Below are 24,105 nucleotides of genomic sequence, written 5' to 3'. Positions count from 1 at the left end.
ACTCACTTTGTAGACCAGGCTGGCCTCGAACTCAGAAATCCGCCTGCCTCTGCCTCCCGAGTGCTGGGATTAAAGGCGTGCGCCACCACGCCCGGCTTGTTGCTTTGTTTCTTGAGACAGGGCCTCACTATGTAGACTTGGCTGGCCTGGAGCTCACAGAGATCTACCTGGCCTCTGTCTCTTGGGTGCTGGAATTAAAAGCAGGTACTACCACACCCAGTTATTTATTATTCTTTAGTCTATAGGTACGTGTATATGTTTGAGTGCATATGTACCATATGTCATGGAGGTCAAAAGACTGAGTTGGAGCCCCGGGACCCAGACGTGGTGGTGGTTGTGAGCCTCTGTATGGGTGCTGGGAACTAAACCTGAATCCTCTACATGGGAAGTAAGTGCTCTTAACACCGAGCCATCTCTTCAGCCTCATAAAGACTGTTTTTGAAAATCAAAATTATATATGCACAGTTTAGACTTGGTCTAAAGTCACTGAGTTTATTTATTCCTTTGAGGGGCTCTCCTCACTCTATAGCACAGGCTGTCCTGGTTCATTGTGTGCCCATGCTGGCATTGACCTCTGCATGGTTCTCCTTCAGCTGGCTCAGTGCTAGGGTTATAGGCATACACCACCACACCTGACTGTGAGAATGATTTTAAAACAGGTTTAGTCATTGTGTAATCACCCCAGAAGATCATCTCGTTTATCATGTTGGGTTCCTTACTCCCGACAGATAAGCTCCTGTCAGTTTGAGAAGTGTGTGTATAACTTTGGCTAATTGTTTTTATTCTCCTGGGGTGTTTTATAGACTGTTTTTTTAGATAAGGGACAGTAAGTTGAGCATACTTAATTGAAACATTTGAAGAGTTTCATATTTGAAGCATTTGAAGATTTTTGTATATCTGCTCAGCCAGTAAGGGGTGGACAATACTGCAGTAGTTGAGAACCTCTGAAGTCTGAAGCAGTCTGGTCCTGCTCATTTCAGACTGCAGGCACTCAACTGTATGCTCTGTGAAGAATTAGAATAATAGAATATTTGTTCCAAAAATAGTTCCTCTAATATTGGACATTTCCAACATGACACAGTTGTATTATTGGTATTTGGGCATTATTAATACTGTAGTGGTTTGTTTGTTTCTATGTATTTTTTTTTTAATATTCTGGGTTATATGCTCAGTATATTTCTCTGTTAAATGTTCATTTGGCAGAATGAAGTTAAAGGAGATAGATCGTACAGCTATGCAGGCATGGAGCCCTGCCCAGAACCACCCCATTTACCTAGCCACAGGTAAGCTCAAGAGAGAAGGCTGAGTAGCCTGTCTCGGTGACTGTCATCTTCTTATTTGTTCTTAAGCTTCAGTTACAGCTTCATCTCCTGAAAGGTTTGTCACTCTCCAGCAAGATCCCTCCCTCTCCCTTTCACTTAATTTGGTGGCTGTGCCTTGTGCCTCTCAGCCTTGGTCATTGTCACATAGCGTTGTTCCCAGTGCGTGGGAAGCATGTTCATCTTTAGCCCACAGGTAGTTGGAACAGAAATGACAAAGTTTCAGTGAATGATGAGCAAACTTGACAGAAGCATTTTTAAATAGAGAGCTGCTTTTTAAAATTCTATTTATTTACCTTACATGCTGACTGCAGTTCTTCTCCTTCCTGTTTGCCCAGCCCTCCCCCTATACCCCAATCTACTCCTTAGTTTCAAGAGAGCTGCTTTTATGAGACTTAAAGCAGATACAGTACATCATGAGACTGTTACTCCAGATAAGCTTCTAAAATATCTACAGTCTTCAAACAGTTGTCTGTAGCTACCCACTCTTAGCCCCGTGTCAGATCTTAGTGTTGCACTCATTTAGCCATGCTCAGGGTTGTATGTGCTGCGGTCTCATCACAGATGAATTCATGACATCAATTAAAAGCATGTTTTTAGTTTCTCTTTCATGCCACTCTTGAGTCTTTATTTTGCATCTGTAGTTAGCATCCATATGTTTTATTAGGAACATCTGCCCAGCAGTTGGATGCGACGTTTAGTACCAATGCTTCCCTTGAGATATTCGAGCTGGACCTTTCGGACCCATCCTTGGATATGAAGTCTTGTGCTACGTTCTCCTCTTCTCACAGGTATGAGACTCAGCCTTAGGTTCACGTTATTATTAAATAGTTTTTATTTTATTTTATTTTAAGGCACGGTCTCTTGTAGCCCAGGCTGGCCTGGAACTCACTAATAGCCAAAAATAGCCTCGAACAGTGCTCTTCCTGCCTCTTTGTCATGAGTGCCAGGATATAGACAAGCGCCACCATGTGTGCAGTGCCTGTGGCTGAACCCAGGACTTTGTGCGTGCCAGGCAAGCACTCTACCAAGTGAGCTACATCCCAGCCCTGATGTCTACTTTTGTCTGTAATTATGATTATTAGAAAGTTTAAGAAATAATGACAGTGACATGAAAAACTTGTAAAAAATTGTGTAATTGCATTTTTGGGCAAGTAAAGTATACTTTTAAAGTTAATTATGAATAAAGAAAAGAACACACACACACATAGACACTTTTACCTTTTTTTTCTCTGAAGACAGGATCTCTCTGTATTCCTGGCTGTCCTGGACCTAGCTATGTAGACCAGGGTAGATTGAACTCACAGAGCTCCACTTGGCCTCTGTCTTGTGAGTGCTGGGATTAAAGGTGTGCACACCATGCCTAGCTATCATGCCTAACTGTCATGGCTGACTGTGTTTATCTTGTGGAAGTTTATGTGGAGAGGGGTGTGTGCACCAGAGTGGGAAACTTGTAGGATTTGGTTCTCAACTTCTGTGTTGGTCCTAGGATCAAACCCAAGTTGTGAGGATTGGCAACAAGTGCCTTTGCTTTCTGAACCATCTTGCTGGCCCACTTACTATGATGCAGAAAAAGGACACGTAATTTAAGAATGAAAGAAACTTTGTATGTTTTTAGTAGGTTTTAAAGAATCAAGAAGGATGAGTCCTGGCTCAGTCCTCCCATGTTTTGGGGAGCTTCTGCCTATTATAAGACCCCAAGATGAACTGTCATGTACTTCTGTGCCTCTCCTAACTTTATCTCCACCCAAGACTATACCATTACCCCCTCCTAGAAATAAGGCACAGAATTTGGACACCTTGTCTTCATTTAGAAAATTTCCAATTAATTTTGACACTGTATCTCTACTTTGAAGATTTCCAGTGACTCCCTTAGCACTTTTACTGTTTCAAGGTTGCAGACTAGTATCTTTGGAAATAGATTGGTTTTATTTTCTCAGAGAGCACTTGGTTAGCTCTGTTTTGCAAATGTTTGCAAATAATTGAATATTAAGTTGCACAGTTTCTAAATGATAAAAGTCAGTATTAAGCTCTCTTGCCATGCAAGTGACTTTCTATATACTCTGTTACTCTTGTAAAGTCTTCACTGTTTAAATTTCAGGAAATCAAGTATAAACATACAAGTAAATAGTAAAATTCTATTTTACTGATTGCATAATCAGCAAGAGTCAAAGAGAAACGGATTTGTATATAGAGAAAGATATAGACAACAAATATAATTGAACAGTTTTGGACACTTACTTGACTTATATGTTTTCTCCTTAAGGTACCACAAGTTGATCTGGGGACCTCATAAGATGGATTCCAAAGGAGATGTTTCTGGAGTTCTGATTGCAGGTGGAGAAAATGGAAACATTATTCTTTATGATCCTTCTAAAATTATAGCTGGAGACAAGGAAGTTGTGATTGCCCAAAAGGACAAGCATACTGGGCCAGTGAGAGCCTTGGATGTAAACATCTTCCAGGTCTGACTTTGTTTGGCATTCATTCATAGTTCTTAAAATATGTCTTTGTCATTTGAAATGACTTTATGAGTATAGTAGGATTCAGTATTGGGAATGAAAGGTAAAGACTTGAACCTGTGAAGTTCAGAGTTGAGATTAGAAGCTGGCCATGGTCCCTTGCTGGGTACTTTAGCACTTCAGGATTCAGGCAAAGGAGTTTGAGGCTAGCCTCAGCTACATGGTGAGTTCAAGGCCAGCCTATATTTCAAGAGATCCTGTTTCAACAGCAACAACAAAAGCCCGCAGGGCTGAGGAGAGAGTTGGTAAGGTCTTTACACTCTAAGCAGGAGGGCCCTGAGTTCCGTTCTCAAGAGTCCCTATGAAAGTGCTGGTGTGGTGCTCTGTACTCGGGAGCTCAGTGCTGAGGAGGTAGAGGCAGGGGGATCGCTGGGACTTGCTGCCCAGCTAGTCTAACCTGTTTGGTGAGCGCCATGCCAGGGAGAGCTCCTGTCTCAAAGGCGGTGGACAGTGCTTCTGAGGGTGACATTTGAGGTTGTCCTCTGACTCCATTTGCTCCTGTGTACACTCACACTTTACATGTGGGCTCACACAACCAAACACACATGAAAAATAAAACCTGCCCCAAGCAAGGCTGAGATGACGACACTAGAAGCATCCTGCCATCTGTCTGGGCACCTTTAGATATTAGGAGCCCCACAGTTTGGAAGCTTTAAGGCCTACGTTAGGCCAGCTCCTAGCGCCAGTTGATAGAAACCTAATAAACATGAACAGTAGCAGAGGAGGCCAGTTTTAGGGTCACTTTAACCCAGGAGATTTGAGTAGAAACCACCCAGGAATCCTCCCTGCAACAGAACTATGTGCCCATGAGCCGGAAGTGCGTGAGTGAGAACAGAGGCTGCTTTTCCTAGGTGTCCTGGGTCAGTTCTGGGTGCTGGCTGGAAGGTCTCCAGCGAGACACAGTGAGTAGGTGTAGGAGTTGAGTAGTTGCCCCTGTTTTGTCTTCTGTAGTCACCTCGTCTTCCAGAGATGCAAATCCACCAATACAAGCACCTGTGTGGCTAAGGTGATTGCGTCTCTAACAATCTAACCGTGGAACGGTCCCTTTTTTGTAATGTATTAGATTTTAAATGAATTTTATTTTGAAACCTTCATTTGAAAAGTTTTATAATGTTTCTCTAAAAAAGTTAAGTTTGATGAGTTATGGATAATTAGGAAGTCACACATGTGATCAGTTTGATCAATAAACATGTATGTATTAAAGTTAGTGTGTTGGTTTTAGTTATTTGGAGTTTTCAGTTATTTGTAATTAGGTCATTGTTTCTTTTGCAGACCAATTTGGTGGCCTCTGGTGCTAATGAATCTGAAATCTACATTTGGGATCTAAACAATTTTGCAACTCCAATGACGCCGGGAGCTAAAACACAGGTATCATGTTAATTGATGATTAATGTAATCAAGGAACCAAAAAGCCATTCTTTTAAATGCATTTATGTTAATTTTAAGTTTTTTGAACACAGAGACCAGTATTTAAATATCATTAATTTTTAGTAGTAAAGTATTGATAAATGTGTTTCTCTTGTAAGGTAGATGCAGGGAGAATTTGAAATCAACTTGGAATATAGAATGAGATCTTAAATAAAATGCTGTGTGTGGTGGTGCATGCCTTTAGCCCCAGCCCTCAGCAGGCAGAGGCAGGCAGATCATGCCAGCCTAATCTACATGGTAAATTCCAAACTAGTAACTAGGGCTACATCGTGAAACTTGTCTCAAAAAAATAAAACAAAATATAGTGTTTCTTTAAAGTATCCATGATCTTCGAGTGGTAAGCAGTCACTCAGCACATACCAACTGCCATGATGTGGTGCTGGGCCTCAGGAAGCACACAGAACAGACAAACACTTTAACAGCTGCTCACAGTGGCATGCTCGGATCAATCCACTTTTCCTGTGTGCCTCCTGTAGGCATCATAAGAGCCTCTTCTGCTCTGTTTTTGAATTTCTCATTGTTGTGTGGATCCCCAGTTGCACTGGCCACCCACTCTACCTGCTCCTACCATTTTGAGACCTTGAACAGTGGTGTCATGATCTAGTCTACTCCTTACAAAGGTGTTTATTTCCCTGTGGTCCAGCTGCTGTTTGTGTCCTGCCTGCTTGTAGGACACATCCAGTACCCATAATTGTATAGTCTGTGGTCTCTCTTGCACCAACATCAAATAAAGAAACTCCTTGGTTTAGAGCAGGAAGTCAACAAATGCTTGTTGGATGAGACAGTGGTAAACAATAGAAAGTATCTGAAGTCCTGTATGTCTGTGATTTAAACAATATGGACATGTTGTGAATGTATGATAGAAAGGAAATCAGTGGAATAGATGGGTCTAATTCTTTTTTTTTTTTTTTTTTTTTAAAGATTTATTTATTTATTATATGTAAGTACACTATAGCTGTCTTCAGACACACCAGAAGAGGGCATCAGATCTCATTATGGGTGGTTGTGAGCCACCATGTGGTTGCTGGGATTTGAACTTCGGACCTTCGGAAGAGCAGTCGGGTGCTCTTACCCACTGAGCCATTTCACCAGCCCCTAATTCTTAAGTAATAGATGATTTTTTTTAAAAATAAAGGATCAGCCAGACATGATGGTATATTCCTTAAACCCCAGCAGAGGCTGGTGGATCTCTGAGTTCTAGGGCAGCCAGAGCTACATAGTGACACCCTGTCTGTCTCAGAAAAAGGAAAGGAAAGGAAAGAAAAGGAAGAAATCATAAATGAAGAATTAGAATTTATAGTTAAATTTATTTTTTAGTTTTTTGAGGCAGAGTCTTACTGTGTCATTCTGGTTGTCCTATAACTCAGTAAGTAGACCAGGCTGGCCTAGAACTCAGAGATTGCCTGCCTCTGCCTCCAGAATGCTGGGACTAAACATGTACACCACCACATCCAGCTTTATAATTACATGTGAGTATAGCAATGCCCTAGCTACTGTCTGTTGCTGAGACTAAACACTGCCTAGAACCAACTGGGGCAAGAAAGGGCCTGCTTGCCTTCTGTGTCCACACCGACGTCCATCGCCTTGCTTGCCTGGCTTACTCACTGCTTCAGGGGCAGTACTTCCCACTGTGGGCTGGACACCTGTGTATCAGTCATCAGTCCAGAAAGTGCAGACGTGCCACAGAGCCCTCTGGAGGCAGCCTCCTCTCAGTGACTCCAGTCTCTCAAGGTGACAAAAACTAACCAGCACAGTAGTGAAGTGGTTTTTAATGTTTGTTCCTTAATAGCCACCAGAAGATATCAGCTGCATAGCATGGAACAGACAAGTTCAGCATATCTTAGCATCAGCCAGTCCCAGTGGCCGGGCAACTGTCTGGGATCTCAGGAAAAACGAGCCTATCATCAAAGTCAGCGACCACAGTAACAGGGTGAGTACAGGAGTACAGGTGGTGAGCATGTGATGTTTCTGCTGGAAGTACGCTGTCCCTTGTTTTAAGGAATCACGTTTTTGTAAAATTAAAATCCTGTCTTTTTATCCATCAGTTAATGGTGGAAAGATTGTACTCCCTTAGTGAGAATAATTATAAACCCATGGTGGATATGTTTTTAAGCTTTTAAGCACTTTATTAATTTTGTGTGCATGTGTGTGTAAGTGTGACTACACGTGTGCCATGAAGCACACATTGAATTGAGGGGACAGCTTTTGTGAATCTGTTCTCTTTTTGCCAGGTGGGTCCCAAGGATCAAACTCGGGTTTTTGGGGACTTAGTGGCAGGCACCCAGTGAGCCTTCTAGCTGGCCTGATTTCTGTTGTTGTTGAAGTTAAAACTTAAATATTGATTGTGTTTATCTATTTCTGTGTATGTGTTCATGTGGCAGGATGGATGTCTTTGTCTGGCGTCCACACTCCATTGTGCACTTTGTTGGTGGTCCCAGAACAGCTTGCAGGAGTTGGTTCTCTCCTCTTACCTTTGTGGGTGCCAGACATTAAACTCCGGTTTAGCAGCAAGTGCCTTTGCATGTGGAGTAATGTGGCCTGGCTAGAGATCTCCTAAAGCCATGGTGGCTGGATCACAATGTGTATATCAGTTTAAAACGCCGCCACACAGTTGTTGAAAAGAACCTTTTTCCAGATTGTTATAGTTTAAGTGATGAGAACTTTTAAAACAATAGTTTCAGTGGAATAAAACATACAAAAATAATTTTAGTCATCATGTGGAATATTTACTAGAATTTAAATTTCTAGGTAATCCCCAATAATCTTAATTGTCTCATGAAACTTCAGATGGTAGCTGTTGCTTAAGACATTTTTCTTTGATTTTTTTTTCTTAATTTCTTCTTTTTAAATTGATCCTTTTTGAGGAAATGTTGCTTTTATTTTCATTTTCAAAAAATATTATATTTGAAGTATATATAAAATATTTTTTAGTTACAGTATTGGCATCAAAATTCATTTTAGATAGAAGTATTATTTTGGCTCTGAATTGCTTTGTGTGCATCACATAGATGAATAGAAAGTATCTGATGTTAGAGTTTGAGGCTGTTGTTTAACCCTGAAAATGGTGGTTCTCAGCCTGTGGGCTGCGATTCCTTTGGGGGATGTCTACTGACCCTTTCACAGATGCCAAGAACTGAGAAAAGGGGTGTTTGGGAGTGCCAAAACCACTGACTTGAAGTCAAATTGTGGGTCCAAGCTGGCGGCCTATGTTCTGCTCAAGATGGCTCCCTAGACAGCTCTGTAGATAGCTCTTGGTTCTGTAGTCTGCTCGAGACAGCTTTTTCTTGCTATTCTAAAAAATTCTGTGTTAGAGACCACTAGCTTTCTGCTCCAGACAGACAGCTCTCTGGTTGAGACAGCTCTTTCTGCTAATAAAAATTCTAAAAGCTCTCTGTATAGCTCACTGGTTTACTGACCAAAGTCTAGTTTTTTCTGACAAAGCCCAGTTTTTTTTTTTTTTTTTTTTTTTTTTTTTTGGTTTTTCGAGACAGGGTTTCTCTGTGTAGCCTTGGCTGTCCTGGAACTCACACTGTAGACCAGGCTGGCCTCGAACTCAGAAATCCGCCTACCTCTGCCTCCCGAGTGCTGGGATTAAAGGCGTGCGCCACCACGCCCGGCTCCAGTTTTTTATTTACGTATCAATAAAGTTATTTATTCCAGACTCCCTCTTGAATGACCATCTCAGGAATCAGCATTCTGTGACCTTAGCTCTTTGACTCTTAGGAAGAGACTGCAAGCATCAAGCACAGATAATAAGATAGCTGGGCAGTACCATTCAGACCACACCAGGACCTAAATTCAACCTAAATTCCCTCTGTCTCAGGTTGACTTTGAACTCAGGAATCTGTCAGCTTTTGTTTCTGCCTGTCTTTGTATCCTTCTGATAAGCTGCCTCATGGTATAACTGCCTCTGTTCTTTTGATCTATGAAGACCCTTATATAATTCATATTGCATCCTCTTATTTTTGCATAGTTGAGAAAGTATATATTTTTGAACTCATGTTTTTAGAGTTCCTCTTCACAGCCTTAAGGGTTGTCCTGAAGGTCCCAGCACTTACCATTTTGTTACAGACAGACACACACTCAGCTCCTGGACATGCTGTTTCTAATTATCATAGAGTCATTAAGGTTAGCAGGGTTAACATTAACATTTCTCAGAGGAATGTGAAGATATGTACATTATTATACAGACAAGCCTTCTACCCATAGCAGCTATCGATACTCATGGAAGTCAATGCTTGCTGTTCTAGGGGTGGGAGCCATGTCCTTCCACCCCTACCAAGACCATGCCAGACTCCAAACACAGGAGTCTCCTGATACTGTTGGAAAGCACAGATAATTACATTAGGATTCATACCTGTAGCAAAATTACAGTTATGAAGTAGTAATGAGAATAATTCTATGTTGGGGGTCACCACAGCATGAGGAACTATGTTAAAGGGCTGCAGCATTAGGAAGGCTGAGAACCACTGGTGTAGAAGGTTCGGAGCTGATCTTTCATTCAGTTCATTTCCTGTTTATTTCAGTAGTGACATAGTCCTCACATTTTATTTCTGCTTCATAAAGTAACATGCTTGCTGAGACATGAGCCTTCCTGTCTGCAGATGCATTGCTCTGGGCTGGCGTGGCACCCTGATGTGGCTACTCAGATGGTCCTCGCCTCTGAGGATGATCGATTACCAGTGATCCAGATGTGGGACCTTCGATTTGCCTCCTCTCCTCTCCGGGTTCTGGAAAATCATGCCAGGTACCACGCTCCTGTTTTAAGGAACTTTGTTTCTTCAGATTTTGTTCTAAAACATATTTACTCATTTTTATTTTAAGCAGTAATCATGATTTTCTCTCCAAAGTGGAGGAAAGATCATGTCATACTCACATGACTCCTTTGTTAAAGATTTTCTACCATTTATTTCAAACAATGAAGCAGGAGAGAGATGTGTACCTGTCATCCCAGCACTTGGCAGGTGAGGCAAGGACATGAGGAAGTGAGGGCCCTCAACTACACAGTGTGAGCGTGGCTAAAAGTCACCAGAGTAATCAGAACTGAGTCTGTCAAAGCACCTGAGCGCTCTTGACTCGGATTGTGCAGTTAGTCATCAGCCCTAAGACGATGGGATGCTGCATGGCTTGATTCTGTTTTCATGTAAACATGAAATGAAACATTTCTGAGCCATTAGGAGGCCTTCTGCTCTCAGTGGTCGCGAGTATGCTGAGTAGGTATTCTGAAAACGGGGGTTTTCTCATGTTGCCGTGCCATTACATTTCATTACTTTGGTAAACTGCTTGTCATTGATACTTAGGTAGTAGCAAGTTTATTTAAATTCGTTAAATTCCTTTTAGTCTTGTACTGGTTTTCTCAGGACCTTAGGAGTTTGTGTTCCTCCTCTTTAGTGGCAGGCAGACTGAAGTTTGAAGTCCTTTTCCACTCTCCTGAGTAGTAGCTTGTAAAGGAGAAAGCCCTGAAGTTTGTGACCTGTCCCGTGCTCATAAATGAAAAGATCCGCTCAGAATGTAGTCTTCATTAGAAGTTATACATTAGTATTTTTATTAAAGATTTATTTATTAATTATATGTAAATATACTGTAGTTGTCTTCAGACACTCCAGAAGAGGGCGTCAAATCTTGTTACTGATGGTTGTGAGCCACCATGTGGTTGCTGGGATTTGAACTCAGGACCTTTGGAAGAGCAGTAGGTGCTCTTACTCACTGAGCCATCTCACCAGTCCCCCTTTAGTATCTTTTATAGCAAGAAAAGATAGTTCTGAGGAATCTTAATGTTTTTTATTCTTATTTAAGATTGAGTTTATTATTCAGTAAAACAGGCAGAATTCCGACCTGTTTGTTACTTTCCTGTTGCTGTGAAGAGACCACAACCAAGGCAACTTAGAAAGGAAAGCAACAGGCATGGCCCAAGAGCAGGGCAGAGAGAGTCTGGCCCCGGGACCCAAAGTGACACACCTTCTTCAACAAGGTCATACCTCCTAATCCTTCCTTCCCAAATGGTTGCAACAGTAACAGACCAAGCATTCAAAAGTGTGAGGCCAAGAGGCCAGTCTCATTCAAACCATTGCACTACCTTCAGGGCAAACTCTCCTAACATAGACAATGTGCAGTCATTTACATGATTCCATAGGCAGTCAGTCCTCATTACAGAACTGGCTGTAGAAATGCCGATGCATGTCTTAGGCCGGAAGCTCAGCGAGGTTCAATTGTTCAGGGTCATAGATAACCAGCCAAGTGCTGACCTCCAGCCCAAACCCCAGTCTCAGTGTTCCCCTGGCACTGCACTCTACCTCAGAGTTTGGGAGTGGGCTGTCATAGTTTAGTAAAGCACGGTGCTAGATGGGAGAAACAAGGCAATCTCAGTAGTTAGCCGTTTCTTACACTACTACAAGGTAGATTGCTTGATTGTAAGGTCTCCCAGCCTAGAGCTCTATGTTTCTTTAATAATGTTTACATATTAGGCAGGAAAGATGACTCAGTAATCAAGAGCTCTTGTTGCTCTTCCAGAGAATTCCAGTTCATTTCCCAGCAGGCACATGGCAGCCCGTAGCCATCTCTGGCTCTCTAGCTACATGGGTCTGATGGCAATAGCTGCCTTAGGCACCCGCACTCATGTGAACACACACACACTTCAGAAAAAAATTGTAAAAATGAACAAACTTTGACCACTTGTTGTTGCTATGTTAGAGATCAAACTCAGGGCCTTATATATGTGTGCTAAGCAAGCGCTTACCACTGAGCTAAACACTGAGAACCTCCGGTAGTGTGTGTGCTCTTAAGAGTGATTAAAACATAATTCTGGTTTCTCATAGAATCTCTCAATAACATAGATATGATTATAGAAAAGGCAGAATATTGTCTTTCTCTAAATAGAGTCCAGAAGATTTTGTGTTTGTGTGGTATATGTGGTGGTGCACACATGTTTGTGGAGGCCAGAAGTCAATGTCTGATGTCTTTCTGAGCATTCCTCAACCTTATGTTTTGGGGCACCAAACCTGTAGTCACCATTGTATATATAGCTAATGGCAAACTTTTGGATTTGGCTTTATGCACCTCCCTAACTGGGATTATAAGTGTGTGCTCCCATTCCTGGCATTATGTGTGTGAGTGTGAATGTGGGTGTGGGTGCACATATGCCGTACTTCACACATTGTCGAGCTCAGAGTAGCCTGTGGGAGTCTGTGTCTCATGGGACCCAGGAATATGGGACTCTATGTAGGTCATAGGGCTTGGCAGTGGGTACCTCGACCTACTGAGCCATCTCATGGGCTGACTTGGTTAGGATGCTGTACAGCAAGCACTTCACTACTGAGCAGCCTGCCTTCCCAGCCCAAGGCTCACACTGTCACACTCATACAGCCCAAGGAATCCCGCTTACTGATACCTGGAGTAATGCTTGCAAGTACTGCTCTTCTTCAAGGTTACAGGTGTCCTCAGTCTAAGACAGTCAGCTCTGCTCTTCTCCAAGGTTACAGGTGTCCTCAGTCTAAGACAGTCAGCTCTGCTCTTCTCCAAGGTTACAGATGTCCTCACTCTAGAAAGACAGGTTTCTAATTGCCTTGAAGCATACCTAAGGTTTTCTTGTCATTATACTTGATGAAGAATATGTCCCTGATGGCAGAAGCTAAACCATAGGACTGAAGATGCAGACTGGTGTTGAAACACTCGCCTCCCATCTCCCATGTACAAGGAGGCTTTTCTTTGCTATTTTATTTTATTTTACTTTATTTTATTTTATTTTATTTTTTAAGACAGGGTTTCTCTGTGTAGACCAGGCTGGCCTGGAACTCACAAGAGATCTGTCTGTCTCTGCCTCCCAAGCTGGATTAAGGGTGCATGGCACCACAGCCAGCAATACAAGGCACTTTTATCTCAGTGTTTTCTCATAAAACCTAGCCTGTGACATTATTTCTAGTCGGTGTGGTTGGGTATTTGCTTTCATTCTTACCATCTACAATGCTCTGCACAGTGCTGAGCGCCCCGTGTCTGTGGCATCCATTACCAGATTTCTATTAGCAGTACGTGAATCCTTGAGCCTGCACAGGCCGGACTGGAAACTTGCTTTCCTCAAGATTGACTAATCCTCAGCTCTTTGTGGGTCTTTTTCGTCTGTGTCTGTGTGTGTGTGTTGTCTCTGTGTGTGTGTCTCTCTCTGTCTTTCTCTTCCTTCTTTTCTTGCTAGGCTAACGGTTTGGACAGTAAACAGAGGTGAGTTCCATCAGTACACTTTGTTCTCATTTGTTCCTCTCTCCCGCCTATTTTTTTTTATAGGGGGATTTTGGCAGTTGCTTGGAGCATGGCAGATCCTGAGTTGTTGTTAAGCTGTGGAAAAGATGCTAAGATTCTCTGCTCTAACCCTAACACAGGAGAGGTAGGAGGAGGGGTGCTTCTCAGCCTGTCAGCCCTTGGAATATCTTACTTCTGCCTGAATAAGAATTTTCCATATGGATATTAAGCACATAATTATAATTAAAACCATTGGAGGAAGGTGACAGATATTAATCCATCAGAACTCTGTTAGAAACATTACCCAGGCTCATTTCCTTTAATCTTTAAAATTAATCTTTCTCTATTGGAACATAGATTCTAGCTACAGTCTTCTTTTAAAAATCACTTATTTTTACTTTTGTGCATTGGTGTTTTTATGTGAATTGGTGCTTTGCATGTATGTGTATGTGAGGACGTCAGATCCCATAGAACTGGAGTCACACACAGTCGGGAGCCAACATGTAGGGGCTGGGATTTGAACCTGGGTCCTCTGGAAGAACATGGAGTGCTCTGAGCCATCTCTCCAGCCCCAAGCCGTAGCCTTATGTCTATGCCTCTTCTCTATTAAAGTAAGTAGATCAATCATTGCAGGTGCATTATAGCTGCTCTGCTGGAAAACTAAGACAAATGTGAATGGCTGGGGCTGCGATTGTGGCTCAGTGGTCAAGCACTTGTTTAGCCGGTGCCAAGTTTTAGGCTTGGTTTCCAGCACCATTAAAAATTGTCTTCTGGCTGGCAAGCTGGCTCAGCAGTTATGTCTGGAAACTTGTTTGATTCCTGGAACCCTCATGAGAAACAGGATGCAGTGACTCCATGCATAGCCTCAGCACCCCTCCAGCAAGGTGGGAAGCACTCACCTCTGTTAACTTGGGTCTGCAACAGCAGAAAGGAGAGAATTCACTTCCACAGGCGGGAGGAGAGGGAGGGCTGACTCCTGAACTTTGTCATCCACAGGGTACTGTGGTGCATGCCTCCCGCACTTACCCGTCATGCACACGCACATGCACACAGAATACAGAATACGTGAGGAAATGTTTCAATGCATTTCCCTCTCTTAGGTGTTGAGAGTGAGCACAGGGCCTCAGATGCTGGGCAGGGCTATATTCCTGGCCTGTCAGTAGACTTTGATCTGTCTTATAAAATGAAAATAAAAGCAAGTTCTTTAGTTCCTTGGTTTCCAGTTTAAAGTTTTAGAGTACAGAAACCTTAAGGTTAGGAGGCTGAGAACAGAATTAAACCAACAATAAATTCTGCCTGTGGGATTTGAAGCCAGGAAAAAATTCGTGTGCTTTTTCCCTTTATCTGTTCACGTTAGGCCATGTTCTTGGAACATACTGTTCTCTTACCATTTTCTTAGTTATCAAATAAACTTTTGCATATGGTTGTATTTTATGGAATTTAAAGGAATTGACTTTTCATTATATATAGAGATATATATGCGACAACTAAAATAACTAGATTTTCTAGTTAAGTGAAGTTTCAGGTTACAAATGAGCCAGTGCAAGCATCAAAGACGTGAGCAGGCTGGAAGCTTCTTCACTGTGTGGTTGGGGTTTTGTGTTTGCTTGGTTTTTGTTTTGTTAATTCCATACAATACCGAAGTTAAAGTCATTTGGCTTTTCTTAAGGCCTCACACGCATGCTCCTAAATTTCCCCATTATCATCACACTCTGGATCAGCAGAATTCTGATAACTTTTTATTTATTTTTAATTTCCTCTGTGTGTATATGTTCATGTACATACAAATGCATGTGCACTTATGTGTGTATGACCTGGCTGCCAGAAATTGACAGTGTCTCTTTGTCCGTTGCCTTGCTACCTGTTTTTTGAGACAGGATCTCTGTTTGGCCTGTCTCTGCCTCCCCAGCTCTGTGGTTACAGGCAAGTGTGGGTGCATGTCCTGGTGCTTTACAGATAGCACCAGATCTCCTCAGCCCTGGAACAGCGTTCTAAAAGTTGTCCATGGCCCTTTCCTTTATGGGAAACCGCTGGGATTCCTCGGCAGTAGGAATGGCATGTGCTTGTTTTCCCTTAGCCTGAAAGCTAGAGTTGGCAGTTCTGTCTAAGGGTGTGGCTTACAGGGTATCGTCTTTTTTTTTTTTTTTAATTTAATTTAAAGTGTTCTTTTACGAATACATCCTCAGGCCAGAAGAGGGCATCAGATCCCATTACAGATGGTTTTGAGCCACATGTGGTTGCTGGGAATTGAACTCAAGACTTCTGGAAAAGCAGCCAATGCTTCAATCACTTAGCTATCTCACCAGCTCATACAGTTTGGTCTTTAAATGACCTAAATATAGTTATTTAGATCTCTCCAGGTAAAACCAGTTGAGGTGGGGGGGGGGCGCATTAGAATTTGGTAAAATGTTCAGTTTGCCTGCTCTTGACATTTTAGGAAAACAGACTACCGAGTAGCACTCCTGTCCTTAGTGGACCATCCCAGGGTCACTGTGCTGTACGGAGAACTTACTATTGGTTTTCTTGGCTAAGACTCTTTCTTAAAGAAAATGTTCAGCTGCACGTATTACCAGCCTTACTTTTTTTTTGCTTATGACCTGGCTATACCTTTTTCTAACTTTTACGTATTTTATTTATGTCGGACTAGGTATTATATGAACTTCCCACCAACACACAGTGGTGCTTTGATATCCAGTGGTGTCCTCGAAATCCTGCTGTCCTGTCCGCTGCTTCCTTTGATGGACGGATCAGTGTCTATTCCGTCATGGGAGGGAGCATAGATGGCTTACGGCAGAAACAAGTTGACAAGGTAACAGGCAGTATTAAGGCTTTTGATGGTTGCTACCAAGAAAGAGCCATACATGTGCAACTATTTTTAAAGTGATTTTACCAACCAGCAATGTCACTTTACTCGATAATTGTTAGATATTTTGTTGTTGAAAGTTACAACACGGTTTGCATAGGTCACTGTTTTTTGTTTTTTTTTTTTAAACTAGCTTTCATCATCTTTTGGGAATCTTGATCCTTTCGGCACAGGACAACCTCTCCCTCCATTACAAATCCCACAGCAGACTGCTCAGCACAGCATAGTACTGCCCCTGAAGAAGCCTCCCAAGTGGATCCGGAGACCTGTGGGCGCTTCCTTCTCAGTAGGTGGATTTCATTTATGGTCAGGGCAGCGTGCTACTGAGGAATTGTGGGACAGCACAAAGTACTGCCTATCCAAGGTGGCTTGTGCCAACTGCACGGGACAGCTGAAGGATGGATAGCCTGAGGCTCTGGGTTGTGGGGGGCCTGTCCGTGGGGCACAGTTTTGACTTCAGCAGGCTTCCGGAGCCTTGGGAGCTCAGCTTAACGGCTCACCAGCTCATTTGTCCTTCACAGTTTGGAGGGAAGTTGGTGACTTTTGAGAGCGTTGCAGTGCCGCTGCAGCAGGGAGCTGAGCAGCAGCGACGGCAGCCTGTGTTCATCAGTCAGGTGGTGACGGAGAAGGACTTTCTCAGCCGGTCAGCGCAGCTGCAGCATGCTGTGCAGTCTCAGGGCTTCATCGGTTACTGCCAGAAAAAGATTGAGGCTTCCCAGACCGAGTTTGAGAAAAATGTGTGGTCCTTCTTGAAGGTAAAGTTGGGTTTATTTTTAATTTTTGTTCCTGTGTGTGTGTCCATGCATGTTCATTTTACAGTGAGCACATTTATTTGCTTAGCCATTTCTCTGGCCCTAAAGGTAGTGTTCATTACCAGTGAATTATTCATATTATAATCAAAATCTGTTTTCCTTTTCAAGAAACATTTGAGATAGTGTGACTTCAGAAATACAAGATGAAATTCAAGAAGCCCAAGCTGGGCATTGGTAGCACACACCTGTAATGCCAGCACTTGATTGCCAAGGTCAAGGCCAGCCTGGCCTTACAGCAAGACCTTGTCTCCGAGGCCAGAAAAACTTAGAAAGAGAACACAACGTGATCTTTTACATCATTATAAGCTAACGAGTGCGTAAATAACTTAAAGAAGAGAGACATCACTAAGCAGACTTAACATTAGAGCCCGAGAGGGACCATAATAAAAACATAGAGTATTTGGTATCTGTCTAGACCTGGCTTAGTGAGCATGGGGAGAGGGATGGAGGTGCAGGTCAGAGGCATTTCTCTTCCTGATGATACAGAAGAGCCAGAGGGGAAAGCCTTTCAGCAGATTGTCTCTTCATAGCAGACTAAGAGCTTCCTTTTTCACATTTTGCTTTCACAGATGTTTCTTAATACTGATTTTTTTCAAGAAAACCAATCTTGAATACAATAAGGTTAAATTCTATAATTCTACAATTAAAATTTTTTGGTTAGGAGTAAAATTTTGTTTCTGTTTGAGACAGGGTCTCTCACTGTGCATGCAGTTCTTGTGTTGACCAGGCAGGCCGCAGAGCTACCAGTCTGCTTCCCTAGAACTTCAGTTACAGGTGTGGGCCACCATGCCCAGCTTAGGTGGGAGATTTGAGAAAGGTTTTGGATATTGAATACTCTGTTTTACTTTCTTATAAAACCATTGAACGTGAATTACTTTGTATTTAACAAAATTATACATAAAAAACAAAACAAAATAAACAAAACAAAACAAGCCTCACTTATCCAGAATGGTTAGTTACACATTCCTATCTTTAAAACATAGCTGGCTTATCCAGGCCTGATGGTCCATGCCTGTCACCCTAGCAGCTGAGAGTCAGAGGCGGGACGGTGAAGTTGTCAGGATTCTTGTTTGCCACACAACGCATCTGAGTTTGAGGCTTGGGCTACCTGAGATCCAGTGTCCAACAAACAAAACACTAGTTTGTAAAAGAATTTATTTAGGGATGTGGTGGCACTCAGGAGGCAGGGACAGGTGATGCTTTGTATGTTCAAGGTCAGCCTGGTCTACATGGCAAGTCCCAGGTCAGCCAAGGCTATATAGTGAGCCTCGGTCTGAAACAAGCCATTCCTAGTCTAGAATTGTACGGGAGAGACAGCTCTTCCAGACGGACGGAGCTGGGCTCCCTGCACTGGGTTAGGGACCTCAGCCTGCTGCAGCCTCAGCTATAGGGAACTGGTGTCCTCCTGACCTCTGCCAGCACTCAATTGAGTATGTTCAGACCAACACAACGGGCACACAGTCTTACATAGGTTAAAAAGCAGCTTTTAGAGTTACTAGTTTAAAATGTAGATCTTTGTTTGAAGATAATGAAGATAATGTCTCTTTTAAAAGGTAAACTTTGAGGAGGATTCTCGTGGAAAATACCTTGAGCTTCTGGGATACAGAAAGGAAGATCTGGGCAAGAAGGTGAGTCCCTGAGAAAGTCAAGTGACTGCCTCAAGTAAAACACTTATGTGCTTTTGTTTTTATCAGGTTCTATACAGATTTTATCAAATCAGTCAGTAAACATTCAATAAGAAGTCATACTTGTTTTCAATATGTTTTTCAAATGCAAAACTCCACTTTCTAGCTGGATTTAGAAGCTGTCAGAACCATCTTTAACTCAGACTGAATCATCAGGAATACTTTGGCCTTGACAGAGAGTCCCACACACTGGAGTTTTATTGGGGTGTTACCTGCAGTCTCCCACCCTAGCTTTTCAATGCTTTTCCTTTTTTTTTTTTTTTTCTTAAAAAACGTTTTCAAAAAAGGGTTTTTCTGTGTAATCCTGGCTGTTCTGGAACTCTATGGACTAGGCTGGTTTTAACTCACAGTGATTTGCTTGCCTCTACCTCCTGAGTGCTGCCACTAAAGGTGTGCACCACCACGGCCTTACCATCATGGAGGGTCTTTTTTTTTTAAAGAGTCATTTATTTTATTTATTCAGACATACCAGATCTCATTACAGATGGTTGTGAGCCACCATGTGGTTACTGGGCATTGAACTCAGGACCTCTGGAAGAACAGTCAGTGCTCTTAACCTCTAAGCCATCTCTCCAGCCCCATCATGGAATTTTTAAATGGCTCATTGTTAGCCAGGTAACAGGAATGGGGCTGAACTGTCCCAGGCCTAAGTAAACAAAGTACAAGTCACTTGCTTTTGTAGTTTTGAAAGAATTGAATTCCCTTTTTGAGCGAGAAAAACACATTATAGTTTTGTCTTCTCAGAAAGGGTCTCAGCTGTGTCCGTGTTGACATGAGCAGCAGTAGTCGTGAAAACAAGCCACAGAGACCTTGAGAACACTTCGTTTTCTGGCCTGTCACCACCTTTGCAGCAACTGAACTTTTCTGTAGAAAACACAATTACCTAAATGGTGTGAGCTCTCTAGGTATCCGCCCCTCTGAGGGCACGTGGGATGGAGTCTCATCCTGGCCACACTGCTGGGGTCTTTGCTTATGCCTTAAGGTGTTTATTTGATTTTATCATTAGTGGTAACTCCTTCATGCTCTTGATTTTTCTCAGTTTTCAGGAAATTTAAGTTTTACTTGCATGCCCGGAAGCAAAAAGTTAGGAAATAGAATCCTTATCAAAATATTCCTAAAGCAATTTGTCTTTTTAAAAAGTATAAGCCAGGCAAAGTGGCACAGGCTCTAAACCCAGCCAGCACTCAACTCAGCAGGCAGAGGCAGTGGGTCTCTGAGTTCCTGGCCAGACAGGGCTGTATAGCAAGCCCCAGTTAAAGAGCAAACAACAACAAAGCATTACTTGTAGTTACTTAAAAGAATGAAGTACAAGAAAGCATGTTTCTTTGAAGGCTGATTTTGTGATTAGACAGCAGAGCTGAAGAACATCTGAGCAGTAGACTTCCATGTAGATGGAGCTAGAGCCAGTAAAGCCAGCTCTGCACAGATCTCTGCATTCTCCCTGATATGAATGTGGAGGTCTGCTGAGCATGGGGTAACACTAAACCTTGCTGTTCGCCCTGAACTAGAGTTCCGTGTAGTAGGTGAGTTGTTATTTTCATTTCAGATTGCTTTGGCCTTGAACAAAGTGGACGGATCCGACGTGGTAAGAAGGCCGTAAAAATAGCTGTCTTGTGAACGTTTGCTTAGATCTTGACAAGGAAGGGTAACTTGAGAAGTTGATGTCTTTTGCTTGCTGGTTTAAAAAATACCAGTTCTAAGTATTTTAGTAAGTTGATAATTGCCACCCTAAGTTGAGCTGTTAAAGCATGTCACTCTTGATATATTTGGACTTTATAAAGGGGAAAACTGTGTCAGTGCCTGTTCAGATACATAAGGTAAAGCTCGTGTATGTCACATGACCTGCGGTACCTGGAAGGAAGACACTGGCCGTGATAGTTCTTGCTCTCCTGTTAATGTTGTTTCTGGAATACATTTGCCTGGCTGCTCCCTCCTTATGATCAAGCTCTGGACGTGGTTGGTTGGGTCTTTGTCTCTCTTGTCACTAATAACCTTTAATGCTGCATTCTTCAACTCCTCTGATTGTTTTATGTACCAAAGGCTCTTAAGGACTCTGACCAAGTAGCGCAGAGTGATGGGGAGGAGAGTCCTGCTGCTGAAGAGCAGCTCTTGGGAGAGGTACTGATTTTTTATATTCTTTTGGACAACTGTGTGATAATTGTGTATCTCACCTGAAACTTTGGACATTGTTGACTAATTGTTGCCAACTGTGTTTGAATGTATTGTTTCCTCAGGTATGTTTAGGTAAGATTCTGTTCACCTCACTTAACAGAAGAATCTCTGTGCTCTAGTTCCTTGGCCCAGCTTCTGGATTGTATGGCTTAAAATTAGCAGCAGATGTGAGATATCCTTAATTGGCTCAGAGGCTGCCAGATGCTAAACCAAAGAGAGATTTTATTTGAAAATGCAGTTGCCTTGCATGTCAACTTAATGCTGTTTTCTTGGCACATTAATTTGTATAGCTCACTGTCAGTGATAGAGGCTTCTACATTAGTCCTGCTCTTGGAATACCAGTAAAGAGTATTTTATAAAACTAAACCGACTGTGCTGACTTACTACGTGTCCTTCCTGAAGCTAATGAGAAGAGACCTTGAATACAAACTTGTATCATTAATTGGTTTCCGTTTGATTCTCTTTCTTTCTCCCCCAACTAACAACTAACTCTAGAATTTACTGGTTTTGCTTTTTAATTTTATTTAATCTTGGAAAATTAATCAGGTTCTTATTTCATATCTAATCTTTGACTTTTCCATTGCCTTTTATGATAGGGGAATATCTTGACTATGAAATGCTTACAAACATAATTCATGAATGTTTTGGGCTACTACAAACTGATTATAAAATATGTTTTCTATTGAAATCAAGTCTTAGAATTTATGAAGGAAATAAGCTTTGTAAAATCTTCCTCAACCTTTGAACTAGTTTTGGAGCTACTTAGGGAAATGTATAGATCCCTACAAGCACGTTCGTTTGCATATAGACGGATTAACCCACTTACAGATTAAAGGCCTGCTCGGTCCTGCACGAAGCGTCATCCATCATGAGAGGCTCACTTAGCCCAACAGCTGTCTTCAGTGCAGACTCTGAAGGCTTGAAACAAACGAGGCAAACGGGGAAAGACTCTTCCCTTCTGACTTGATGATATTGTTTGCTTTTCAATATAGTAACTTGTATATTTGAGCTTTTCAGTACATAAGAAATTATGCATTTGGGGCCCTCCTAAGACCTCAGGAATTCATAAGTAAAGGTTTATTAGTTGTGTATAGAAAGCACATCTGAAAACACTAAGTTAGAAAAAGGAAAAACGATGTTTGTAGGGTCCTGGGGACTGATCCCAGGGCCTCATACATCCCAGGTCTGTATTTTTCCCATTGATGCGTACCTCCAGCCCTGAAAGTACTGTTCTGGGAACTTGGTGAACAGAGATAGTGAGGGTGGATAGCTGGCTCACCCTTCAGCGTGGCTAATGTAAACTGCCAGTGCTTTTCTAAACGTTAGATACTGAAGTGGGGAGGAGGGAGGACTGGCCTCCTGCTGTAAGAGCAATGAGTGCCGTGCCTTAGATGAGCCTGGGCTGGACCCCACTCGAGGATGTAACATTCTGGAGTGTAGGCAGCGCAGATGCAGGTGTGGATGTTTGATGTCATGTAGGATAACTTTGTTTTCATTTAAAAGCAGAGACTTGGGATGTCTGCATAGTTTTTACAAGTCCCTGATCTGAAAGTTTGGTGTTTTGAATTTCAGATCATTTTGTATTCAGATTTTTAATTGAGTCACACAGTTTGTTACCTTTACAATAGGATTATATGTACACACATACACATACAACCAGGCTATGTCCTGTTCCCATATATATATATCTAATTTAAAGGAAAACGAGATGAACAATTTAATTTTGTATATTTAAAAACAATGTTTATATTGCCTTTTCTGTTTGGTGTTGTGGCTCTGGAAACCACAGCTCCTGGCTGGGCTTATGCTCTGTAACTGAGTCGGCTCCAGGCCCTACTTTGCTTTTTTACTGAAGACACCAAGTGATTTGTTTTTGTGATTTAACTTTGACAAAAGGATTTTGTAGACAAAACTGTAGACACTAGAATTAAAAGCATGTCTATTTTGCATCCTTGAAGTGATCAGGGTTGGGGGATCTAAAAAAAATCTTGTTTACTTTTGACAGCATCTTTTCCTATAGCATATGGCGCATGTGCATCCCTGACTTGGTGTCTTGGATGACTGGGTTGTTTCCATTTCATATGTGAATTTATGGGTCAGGAAGGCCCCGATTCTAGTCTAAACTTGGATGTGGGAACTTTGTGAAACAACTTGGTGTATCATCTTCTACGTAGATTAATAATCACACAGAATTTTTAGCAGTAAATTATTTTGGTTTCCATTTTGCTAAATTGTGTCCTTTTATCTCTTTAGCGCATTAAAGAGGAAAAACAGGAATGTGACTTTCTGCCCTCGGCGGGAGGGACGTTTAACATCTCTGTCAGTGGAGGTAAGTGCAATTGGCGTAGTAGATGTAAGAGTGGTCATCTTCCAGCTTAAATTAGACAGAGAAAGAGAGTGTGAGTGTGAACAGCAGACCACTGAGGATTTCCAACTCACAATCCTCCTGTCTCGTCCTCACAGGACCTGGGATTTCAGTTGCCTACCAATAGGCATAACTAGAATGTGTTGTCGGGAGGTGGGGTTAGGAAAGAACTTGTCTTGGAAAGGGTGGTGAGTTCTCACCTAAGTGATCTTTACTAATACAGAGAGTGCTGCAGTGTATACTTGACCTGGTCTGTGGGTCAGTCAACAGGGTCTGCAACAGAGAGAGTGGGGACTGAGGGGCAAGAAACTTGAAGAGTGAAGACTGTCTGCTCAAATCTCAAGTCTCGAGTCTCCTTTATTGACAGGCAACTATGGGTCTATATGCAGTCACTGGGGGGTGCAGCTGGAGACACTTAACCACAAGTCCAGGATGTATAGAAGAAAACCAAGATGTTATCAGAGTGTGTTCAGATGTGGTGGGCTTCTTTCAAAAACATCATGCTAGGAAAACAAGTCTCTTGTCAGGGTGGAAAAGTACCACCTGTATGTAAGTAGCCCGAGATGGCTGCAGAGATGAGAGTCCCTTTCTGCTAGGAGTCAGCTCCCAACATATACTTCCTGGTTTACTTCCATAACTTGCATAAATACTAACAGCTTGATTAGAAATTTAGCCGGGTGTGGTGGCGCACGCCTTTAATCCCAGCACTC

General features: G+C 42.2%; 1 protein-coding gene across 16 annotated transcripts in view; it reads left to right on the top strand.

Moving 5' to 3' along the window:
- Positions 1–24,105, top strand: part of Sec31a (SEC31 homolog A, COPII coat complex component) — a 56,697-nt gene that overhangs the window by 7,365 nt on the left and 25,227 nt on the right. For 10 of the 16 annotated variants that reach the window (XM_029477036.1, XM_021163764.1, XM_021163762.1 and 7 more), the window contains exons 2-15: positions 1,204–1,283; positions 1,987–2,110; positions 3,586–3,784; positions 5,114–5,209; positions 7,059–7,199; positions 9,874–10,016; positions 13,544–13,643; positions 16,146–16,307; positions 16,495–16,647; positions 16,883–17,116; positions 18,727–18,801; positions 20,405–20,443; positions 20,899–20,976; positions 23,284–23,359. In XM_029477036.1, the coding sequence (XP_029332896.1) occupies positions 1,205–1,283; positions 1,987–2,110; positions 3,586–3,784; positions 5,114–5,209; positions 7,059–7,199; positions 9,874–10,016; positions 13,544–13,643; positions 16,146–16,307; positions 16,495–16,647; positions 16,883–17,116; positions 18,727–18,801; positions 20,405–20,443; positions 20,899–20,976; positions 23,284–23,359 (1,699 nt within the window). In that variant the 5' untranslated portion in view covers position 1,204. The remainder of the gene's footprint in view (positions 1–1,203; positions 1,284–1,986; positions 2,111–3,585; positions 3,785–5,113; positions 5,210–7,058; positions 7,200–9,873; positions 10,017–13,543; positions 13,644–16,145; positions 16,308–16,494; positions 16,648–16,882; positions 17,117–18,726; positions 18,802–20,404; positions 20,444–20,898; positions 20,977–23,283; positions 23,360–24,105) is intronic. The other 6 variants (XM_021163766.1, XM_029477038.1, XM_021163771.2 and 3 more) reach the window with 2 other exon arrangements.

Source organism: Mus caroli, chromosome 5 (genome assembly GCF_900094665.2).
Source record: "Mus caroli chromosome 5, CAROLI_EIJ_v1.1, whole genome shotgun sequence".
Classification (NCBI taxonomy): Eukaryota; Metazoa; Chordata; class Mammalia; order Rodentia; family Muridae; genus Mus; species Mus caroli.
Note: the sequence above shows the minus strand (reverse complement) of the source record. Positions and strands in the feature narration are given on the sequence as shown.